The sequence below is a fragment of the Caretta caretta genome, chromosome 10 (genome assembly GCF_965140235.1).
Source record: "Caretta caretta isolate rCarCar2 chromosome 10, rCarCar1.hap1, whole genome shotgun sequence".
Taxonomy (NCBI): Eukaryota; Metazoa; Chordata; order Testudines; family Cheloniidae; genus Caretta; species Caretta caretta.
The window spans coordinates 38,273,516-38,283,953 of NC_134215.1; the positions used below are offsets into that span (position 1 = coordinate 38,273,516).

Consider the following 10,438-nt stretch of genomic DNA (forward strand, 5'->3'; position numbering starts at 1 on the left):
ATACACTGGGGATGATACTCTCATCACCAGCTTGCCCATAGAATATATTGGGCCAGGAACTGGTGCTGGCAAGCAGTCCAGGTGGTCTGGACTTGACTGGACCCCTCCAGGGGCAGGAGTCAGTGGAAGTCCCACCGATTGCTGACCACCTGGTCTTTAGACCTGGTCAGGGAACCCCCTCTGTCAGCCTTCCTCTTTTTGTGGGGCCTCACAAATGTCTGGGATCTGTGCACAGAGCCGTGGCGGTGCCTAGGGTCTCTAGAGGAGTCGACAGTGCCGAAGCACTGGGCACCAAAGAAGCTGCACTTGGAGCTGGGTCTGCTGCACCGGGCTCCAACTGAGGCTTAAATGCTACCTCCATAAGCAAAACTCGGAGGCGCTGTTCTCTGTCTTTAAGGGTCCTGGGGCAAAACCCTCTACAGATCTTAAAACGCTCCCTAAGATTACCCTCACCGAGACGCTTCAAGCATGAAGTGTGCGGGTCATTTCTCAGCATAAGCCTGCCGCAGTCTGAGCATGGCTTAAAGCCTGGGGACTGAGGCATACCCTGGTGCCAGGGAAAAGCATCAGGGGCAGGGGGGGGGAACCCCCATAGGAACCTTATGAGAAAAACAATCTACACTAAGTGTAACTATTCTACTACCAATTCTACCTATACATACAAAGGGTGATAATGCGAAGCTTGCTGAAGCAAGAGCAGTGGAGTTCCAGCTAGCCATCACAGGTAGTAAGAAGGAACTGAGGCGGCGGGGGGTCAAGTCAGCAGGGCTCTATATTGGGTGCCACGAAGGCGCAACTCCAGGGGGCACCCAGACCGACCCTGCAGATACTGCTAGGGGAAAAATCTTCCAGCTGTCGTGCATGTAGCGTGCTCACACCTGATTGGAATTGACATGAACAAGCATTTGAAGAAGCACTTGAGAATACAAAAGGGTCAACTTCTCACAAGAGTGGTTTGTGAGTGTATAAAACATCAGTTTATCATCAGATACTATTGACCTGGCAATACACCTCACTAGGTAAGGCTGGGTCTTCTAACCTCAGCTTCTCCCTGTAAACACTGAAAGTAGAGCAGTAAAATTTGGCAGGAGTCTACAAAGTAAAAAATATATATACATATATATTTTTTTAAGAAGCCAAGGACTGAATAGGCCAAGATAACCTCTACAGGGCATGCACACACATGGCCACAAAAAAGCCTGCACTCCCACTGCCTTTGATGTACTTATTCTATGAATTCAGTCTCCAGGGTTGTCAGTCTAGCATTTTTCACTAGTACAAAATTCCCTTAAGGTAAAAAAGGAAAAAAAAAAAGAAAAGACAGAAACCTGAGTTATAGATTCAGACCCTTGTAAATGCTTATTAATACCTGCGAGAGAGATCAAAGATTTTAAAGTGAGCCAAGTCCGTTCCCACAGCCAGGAAATTCCCGCAGACATCCAACAGGCAGGGATTCCCCTCTGCTTCAGAGAATATCAGCAACTGTTTGACAGTACCCTGGGGACGGGAGATAGCAGCAACTTTAAATGTTAACTTTCTGACAGGGAGGTTTTTCTGTCAATTAAGCTTGCACATCAAGCCCACTTCTGTTTTATCCCAACAACCACCACTAATGTAAAAAGTGCATCACAGCAATTTGTTGATACTATCCTGTGACTTAAGGCTTTATGGGAATATACTTATGAATGTATATATGACATAACTAGAATGTGTTTTATGCTACATATGCCATGTAACATATCTCTGTAAAGGTTATGATCTACTGAATCTATTAATCCTATTTGCATGCATGTATCATTTTTGTATTCGAAGTTATGAATATTAGCTGCATACTTGTTTGATTCTGAGTAGGTTTTAGTGAAGCAGTTGGTTAGCTTCCTGAGAAAAGACTATTCTCAGTAAGTGCCCAGTCAAGAAGCCCTTAAGCCAACAATGAACTTAAAGATGCCAATCACATCTGGGCTTTCCCAGGAATGTGGCTTGGCTGGTAAGGAACTCAGTCATGCATGGACATGTGACTTGCCCAGGTGACTCCAAAACTCCATTTTGTAGCTGGACTTTGCATAGGAGAGAGGAGGGGGTCTCCACCCACAAGAGAGAGTCTATTTAAACCACAGGGAGACCCCTGCATTCTGTCTTCAGCTGGCTAAAGAGAAAGCCTCTCCACATCCAAGGATACCTGAAAGAAACTGCAACAAAGGACTGTAACTACAGGGGGTGTGAGTGATTGCTGGACCCAGACTTGAAGGAGGCTAGTCTGTAAAAGGAAGCTTATTGGTGACGTTTTTATCTGTATTCAATTTTATTACCGTACTTTAAAGGGCTTGGGGGGATATTTTGGGGAAATAGGAACTCCAAGTGGTCCTTTCCCTGATTGTTTGTTAAATCACTTGGTGTGGCAGCGAATACTTAATCCAAGGGCAAAGACTCTGTGGCTTGGGGAAGTTTTAATCTAAGCTGGTAGAAATAAGCTTAGGGGGTCTTTCATACAGATCCCCACATCTGTACCCTAGAGTTCAGAGTGGGGAGGGAACCCTGACAGTACTAGACATAGACTTGTGTGTTTTATTTTATTTTGCTTGGTAATTCACTTTGTTCTGTCCGTTACTACTTGGAACAACTTAAATCCTACTTTCTGTATTTAATAAAATCACTTTTTTCTTATTAATTAACCCAGGGTATGTATTAATACCTGGGGGGAAAGGGCGGGCAAACAGCTGTGCATCTCTCTCTCTATCAGTGTTATAGAGGGCGAACAATTTATGAGTTTACCCTGTATAAGCTTTATAAATGGATTTTAAAACGGATTTATTTAGGGTTTGGAACCCATTGGGAGTTGGGCATCTGAGTGTTAAAGGCAGGAACACTTCCTAAGTTGCTTTCAGTTAAGCCTACAGCTGTTAGGGGATGTGGTTCAGACCCTGGGTCTGGGTTTGCAGCAGGCTAGTGGGTCTGGCTCAAACCAGGCAGGGCACTGAAGTCCTAAGCTGACAGGGCAGGAAAGCAAGAGCAGAAGTAGTCTTGACACATCAGGTGGAAGTCCCCAGGGGGTTTCTGTGATCAAACCCGTCACATATCCTATCTAGGAACAGCTATACAATAGATGGGAGGGGGATGGAAGTTACCCACCTTTTCGTAACTTGTTTTTCTAGATGTGTTGCTCATGCCCATTCCATTGTAGGTGTGCATGCATCCACTTGTGCAGCTGTCAGAGACTTTTGCCTTAGCGGTATCCATAGGGCCAGCTATGGTGCCCTCTGGGGTGCTGCACTCACACCATGGTATATCAGGCGCTGCCAGTCCTACGCCCTCTCAGTTCCTTCTTGCTGACAACTCCAACAGAGGGGTAGGAGGGCACTTAATGGAATGGACATGAGCAACACATCTTTCTTCGAGTGTTTGCTCATGTCGATTCCACTGTAGGTGACTCACAAGCAGAATCCTCTGAGATGGGCTCAGAGTTCACAGTCTTGCAGATTGGAGCACTGCTCTGCCAAAACCAGCGTCGTCTTGAACTTGTTGGGTCAGCACATAGTGCGAAGCGAATGTGTGGACAGACAACCAGGTTGCAGCCCAATAAATTTCCTGGATCAGCACTTGAGCGAGGAAGGCTGCTGCTGACGCCTGCACCCTAGTTGAGTGAGCCGTCATGATCGCGGGTGGGGCCACCTTTTGCCAGCTTGTAACAGTAACAGATGCAGGCCGTGATGCGAGACAAAATTCTCTGGGCAGACACTGGGCGACCCTTCATCCTGTCTGCGACAGCAACAAACAACTGTGTAGACTTACAGAACAGCTTTGTTCTATCTATGTAGAAGGCCAGTGCCCACCTGACATTCAGGGTATGCAGCTTGCGTTCCTCATCCATTGCATGAGACTTTGGACAAAGGACTGGTTGTGACGATGTGACTCAGCAGGGAGGGGGGAGTGTTGACCTGGGAATGTGCCCTGGGGATGGGAGACCTGAGAGCCTGTCACCTGAGCCAGGAGGGGGAGGGGGAGGTAACACCTCTGCCCAGGAATGTGGACGGAGGCTGGAGCAGGGAACCTGCTGGGTGAGTTTAGTTGGCAGTTTGGGGCTGGGGAGAGGAACACAGGGAACCCCAGGGCTGGGGTCTAAGCTCCCTGCTCCCCCAGAAGGACGTGATTGAGGGGTCCTGGTTGTACCCACAAGCTCTGTTGTGGACTGTGTTCCTGTTGTCCAATAAACCTTCTGTTTTACTGGCTGGCTGAGAGTCTCAGTGGATCCCAGGAAGAGGGGTGCAGGGCCTGGACTCCCCCACACTCCGTGACAACTGGTGGCAGCGGTGGGATCTACTGCACCCCGTGAACGGCGCTTCCTGCAGTAAGTGACTGGGGAACAGTAAAACGAAGGGGAATTGACGGGGACCAGGCGTGCTGAAGATTCAGAGAGAGACGGTTTCAGGGGGCGGTTAACCCCTGGGAATGTGTGACCAGAGAGAAGGATTTTTGCAGTTACAGGGTCCCCCGGGGGATTGCAGCGAGCGGTCCCAGGGGCGGAGAAGTCTGCAGCTCGACCCTGGCAAAGAGGTGGTGACCTCAAGAAGGACTGGCACACTAAGGGCTTTTCCTGGAAACCGTGGGAAGCTGCCCGGCCTGCGAATGGCCAGCAGGGAGATGTACGCGAAATGCCTTAAGAGCGACCTGGTGGAGCTGTGCAGGCAGAGGGGGCTGCGCATCGGGAGGTCCACCAAGGAACAGCTGATTGCCCAGTTGGAGGAGAGGGATCGCTTGGATGACCCGATCCCTGTCCCTGAGGGAAGCCGCTCGGCAGACGCAGCGTGGGCCCTGGGGCCTGACCGCGCTGGGAGGGGTCAGACGGCTGCCGAGGACATCCCGAGACCCTTCCTACCTATGCCTGGGGGAGGGGTTGGGGGAAGCCCAGCGAATACCGAGGGCACCCTGACCCCAGCAGCCAGCAGGGGATCCTCCCGGCAGAGCTCCCCATCCCTGGAGCGGAGGCGGCTGGAATGGGAGAGGGAGATGAAAATGAGGGAGCTGGAGGATCATGAAAAACAACGTCAACATGAGGAGAAACGACGTCAACATGAGCAGGAGGAGAAGGAGAAACAACGTCAACATGAGCAGGAGGAGAAGGAGAGGGAACGTCAGGAGAAGGAGAAACAAAGACAGCATGAACTGGAGCTGGCCAGGCTGAGGAGCAGTGGGGCCCCGGCTGTGGTAAGTGAGGGGGGACCCAAGACTGCAAGGAACTTTGATAAGTGCTTCCTGGCCCAGCGTAAGGAGGGGGAGGACATAGATAGCTTCCTGACGGCCTTTGAGAATGCCTGTGAGCTGCACAGGGTTGACCCTGCAGACAGGCTCCAGTTTCTCACCCCCTTACTGGACCCCAAAGCCGTGGAGGTGTACAGCCGGATGACAGGGCCGGAGGCAGGGGACTATGAACTGTTCAAACAGGCCCTGCTCCGTGAGTTTGGGCTGACCCCCGAGATGTACCGGAGAAGGTTCCGGAGTCAGCGTAAAACGCCTGAGGTCACCTACCTACAACTGGTCAACCGGATGCAGGGGTATGCCCGCAAGTGGACAGCTGGGGCCCGAGCTAAAGAGGACCTGCTTGACCTAATTGTACTGGAGCAACTGTATGAACAGTGCCCTTCCGACCTGAGGCTGTGGTTGGTGGACAAAAAGCTCGAGAACCCCCAGCACGCAGGGCAGCTGGCTGACGAGTTTGTGAACAGTCGGTCAGGGGGTAGCCGGGAGGAGTCCCAAAAGAACAGGCCCCCCCCGATGCAGAGAGAGAGTCACCAGGGGGCCTCCCAGCGGGGAAATAGGGAGAACCCCCTCCCAAGGGGAACGCCTGGCGTCGGGCCCCTCCGACCTGCTCGAGGGGACCAACGTGACCTGAGCTGCTATCACTGTGGCCAGAGAGGCCACGTTCGGACCCAGTGCCCCGGGCTCAGGGACAAACTGAGCAGACCCAACCTACCCAGGGTTAACTGGGTAGGGACCCAGCTGGACGAGGGGCAGACGACCCAGGAAAGGGGGCCTACCAGTTTACCACCTGCTCAGGAGGGAAGAGTACCCCAGGCCAGCTCCGCCAGAGGGCTGGAGGCTCTGGACTCAGGGTGCTCGGTTTACAGGGTGGGCGCGGGGCTGTCCCTCCTGAGAGAGTGCCTTGTTCCCCTGGAGGTGGATGGGAGGAAGGTCAATGGATACTGGGATACGGGCGTGGAGGTGACGCTGGCCCGGCCTGAGGTGGTGGCCCCAGATCGGGTGGTGCCCAACACCTACCTGACCCTGACAGGGGTGGGCGGGACCCCATTCAAGGTGCCCGTGGCAAGGGTACACCTGAAATGGGGGGCCAAGGAGGGCCCCAAGGATGTGGGGGTACACCACCATTTGCCCACTGAAGTTTTGATGGGGGGAGACCTAGAGGACTGGCCAAGCAAGCCCCAGACCGCCCTGGTTGTGACGCGTAGCCAGAGCCGACAAGGGGCACTGCACCCTGACCTCAGGGAGGGTACCACACCAGAGGCGCAGGACCCTACCCTGGTGGGGAGGGAGCGCCGAGGGGCACGGCTCAGAGAGGCTGAGGCCTCAGACCTGGTCACTGAGGGGGAACCGGACCCCATCCCTTCCCCAGCCACTGAGTTCCAGGCTGAGTTGAGGAAAGATCCCTCCTTGCGGAAGCTCAGGGACCTGGCCAACCTTGGTGTGGTACGGACCATGAGGAGAGGCTGCCAGGAGAGGTTCCTGTGGGAGAAGGGGTTCCTGTACCGAGAATGGGCTCCCACAAGGGAAGTGGAGTCCTGTGGGATCAGGAGGCAGCTGGTGGTCCCCCAGAAGTATCGCCGCAAGCTCCTGTACCTGGCCCATGACATCCCCCTCGCAGGGCACCAGGGAATCCGGAGCACCCGGCAGAGGTTGCTACAGAACTTTTACTGGCCCGGGGTCTTTACCACGGTCCGGCAGTATTGCCGAACCTGTGACCCCTGTCAGAGGGTGGGGAAGGCCCGGGACAAGGGGAAAGCAGCTTTGAGACCTTTGCCCATCATAGAGGAGCCTTTCCAGAAGGTGGCCATGGACATCGTGGGGCCTCTCAGCAAGACGACCCGGTCGGGGAAGAAATACATTCTGGTGGTGGTAGATTTTGCCACCCGCTACCCCGAGGCAGTGCCCTTAGCTTCCATTGAAGCAGACACCGTGGCCGATGCGCTCCTGACCATTTTCAGCCGAGTGGGGTTCCCCAAGGAAGTCTTGACAGACCAAGGCTCCAACTTCATGTCGGCCCTGCTCCGGTGCTTGTGGGGTCCGGCACGACTGGGCCTCAGCTTATCACCCCCAGTCCAACGGGCTGGTGGAGAGGTTTAACGGGACACTAAAGATGATGCTGAAAACCTTTATGAACCAGCACCCGCAGGATTGGGACAAGTACTTACCTCACCTGCTGTTCGCGTACAGGGAGGTGCCCCAGGAGTCTACCGGATTTTCGCCTTTCGAACTGTTATATGGAAGGAGGGTGAGGGGCCCCCTGGACCTGATGAGAGACGAGTGGGAGGGGAAGGCCACTCCCGATGGAGAGTCAGTGGTGGAGTATGTCTTGATCTTCCGAGAGAGACTGGCTGAACTCATGGGCCTGGCCAGGGAGAATCTGGCCAGAGCCCAGAAGAAGCAGAAGGTCTGGTATGACCGCACGGCGCGGGCCCGCGCCTACGCCACCGGGGATCCGGTGATGGTTCTCATCCCAGTGAGAAAGAACAAACTACAGGCCGCCTGGGAGGGCCCTTTCAAGGTCGTCAAGCAGCTCAATGAGGTAAACTATGTGGTGGAGCTGTCGAACCAGGCGCACCACCGCCGGGTGTACCATATGAATATGATGAAGCCATATTATGCCAGGGGGAATGTGGTGTTGGCCGTGTGTGGACAGTGGGAAGAGCAGGGAGATCACCCTTTAGTAGATCTATTCCCTGGGACCAGAGCTGGTTCCCCCCTGGAAACAATTCCCCTCTCGGATCAGCTAACCCCTGCCCAGCAAGCTGAGGTCAGGGGGGTGCTGCATCCGTACCGACAGCTGTTTTCCAACCAGCCTGGACGCACTAATCTGACTGTCCACCGGGTGCAGACAGGGTCGCACCCGCTGATAAGATGCTCCCCCTTCCGAGTCACAGGGAAAACTGCTCAGGACCTGGAAAGAGAGGTCCGGGACATGCTGGCTTTGGGGGTGATCCAGCCATCTGCCAGCCCTTGGGCCTCGCCGGTGGTGCTGGTCCCCAAAAAGGACGGGTCGGTCCGGTTCTGTGTGGACTATCGGAAGCTCAATGCCATCACTGTATCTGATGCCTACCCCATGCCCAGGCCGGACGAGCTCCTAGACAAGCTGGGAGGAGCTCGGTACCTCACCACCATGGACCTTACAAAGGGCTACTGGCAAGTGCCGCTGGATGCAGATGCCCGACTGAAATCGGCCTTTATCACCCCTCTGGGGCTCTATGAGTTCCTGACCTGCCTTTCGGCCTCAAGGGAGCGCCAGCCACCTTCCAGCGCCTGGTGGACCAGCTCCTGAGGGGGATGGAGAGTTTTGCCGTGGTGTATATTGATGACATCTGTGTCTTTAGCCAGACCTGGGAGGACCACGTGTCCCAGGTTAGACAAGTGCTGGACTGACTCCAGGGGGCTGGGCTGACCATAAAAGCGGAGAAGTGCAAGGTGGGGATGGCGGAAGTATCTTACCTGGGCCATCGGGTGGGGAGCGGCTGCCTAAAGCCGGAACCAGCCAAGGTGGAGGTGATCAGAGACTGGCCCGCTCCCCACACCAAAAAGCAGGTCCAAGCCTTTATTGGGATGGCAGGATATTACCGAAGATTTGTGCCCCACTTTAGCGCCATAGCCACCCCCATCACTGAGCTATGCAAGAAGGGGAAGCCAGACAAGGTGGTCTGGACCGAGCAGTGCCAGGAGGCTTTCCGGGCGCTGAAGGAGGCTCTGGTCAGTGGCCCAGTCCTGGCAAACCCAGACTTTGACAAGCCCTTTGTGGTGTTCACCGACGCCTCCGACACGGGACTGGGGGCAGTGTTAATGCAGGAGGATGAAAAGGGGGAGAGACACCCCATCGTGTACCTGAGCAAGAAGTTGCTACCCCGGGAGCAACACTACGCGGCCATCGAGAAGGAGTGCCTGGCCATGGTGTGGGCCCTCAAGAAACTAGAGCCCTATCTCTTCGGGCGACACTTCACCGTCTACACCGACCACTCTCCCCTGACCTAGCTGCACCAGATGAAAGGAGCCAACGCCAAGCTCCTGAGATGGAGCCTGCTCCTGCAGGATTACGACATGGACGTGGTCCACGTGAAGGGAAGTGCCAACCTGATAGCGGATGCGCTGTCCCGGAGAGGGGGCCCCGAACTTCCCCAGATCACTGGTCACAGTGACCCCGCTCAGTTCAGTCTCAAAGGGGGGAGAGATGTGACGATGTGACTCAGCAGGGAGGGGGGAGTGTTGACCTGGGAATGTGCCCTGGGGATGGGAGACCTGAGAGCCTGTCACCTGAGCCAGGAGGGGGAGGGGGAGGTAACACCTCTGCCCAGGAATGTGGACGGAGGCTGGAGCAGGGAACCTGCTGGGTGAGTTTAGTTGGCAGTTTGGGGCTGGGGAGAGGAACACAGGGAACCCCAGGGCTGGGGTCTAAGCTCCCTGCTCCCCCAGAAGGACGTGATTGAGGGGTCCTGGTTGTACCCACAAGCTCTGTTGTGGACTGTGTTCCTGTTGTCCAATAAACCTTCTGTTTTACTGGCTGGCTGAGAGTCTCAGTGGATCCCAGGAAGAGGGGTGCAGGGCCTGGACTCCCCCACACTCCGTGACACTGGTAAGAATATGTCTTGGCCAGTATGGAACTGGGAGATGACCTTGGGCAGAAAGGCCGGGTGCAGACACAGCTGGATCTTGTCCTTATAGATGATCGTATAAGGTGGTTCCAACATGAGTGCCCCGATCTCGGATACCCTGTGGGCTGAAGTTATAGCAACTAAGAAGGAGACCTTCCATGATGGGAGCAGGAAGCCAAGGGATCAAAGGGGAGTCCCATGAGTCTTGACAGCACAAGATTCAAGGGGGGAACTGGGTCCCGGATATGCGGGTAAAGGCGCTCCAGACCTTTCAAGAACTGCACCGTCATGGGATGAGCGAAGACCGATCTGCCTTGAAACAGAGGGTGGAATGCCGAAATGGCTGCCAGGTATACCTTGACCGAAGATAGTGACAGGCCCTAGAGCTTAAGGTGCATCAAATAGTCCAGGATGTCTTGCAGCTAATGTGATGATCCGAGGCCCAAAACATGAACTGCTTCCACTTTGCCACATAGGTAGCTCTAGTGGAGGGTTTCCTGCTGCCCAGCAGGGCCTGCTGGACACCAGCGGAACACCACTGCTCGTCCCCTTAGCCATGCAGTAGCCAGGCTGTC

The 10,438-nt window shown here is 54.6% G+C and overlaps 1 protein-coding gene across 6 annotated transcripts in view; it reads right to left on the reverse strand.

Moving 5' to 3' along the window:
- Positions 1-10,438, reverse strand: part of IFT140 (intraflagellar transport 140) — a 252,984-nt gene that overhangs the window by 127,610 nt on the left and 114,936 nt on the right. For all 6 annotated transcript variants that reach the window (XM_048868017.2, XM_048868016.2, XM_048868013.2 and 3 more), the window contains one exon: positions 1,370-1,497. In XM_048868017.2, coding sequence (XP_048723974.2) covers positions 1,370-1,497 — 128 coding nt within the window. The remainder of the gene's footprint in view (positions 1-1,369; positions 1,498-10,438) is intronic.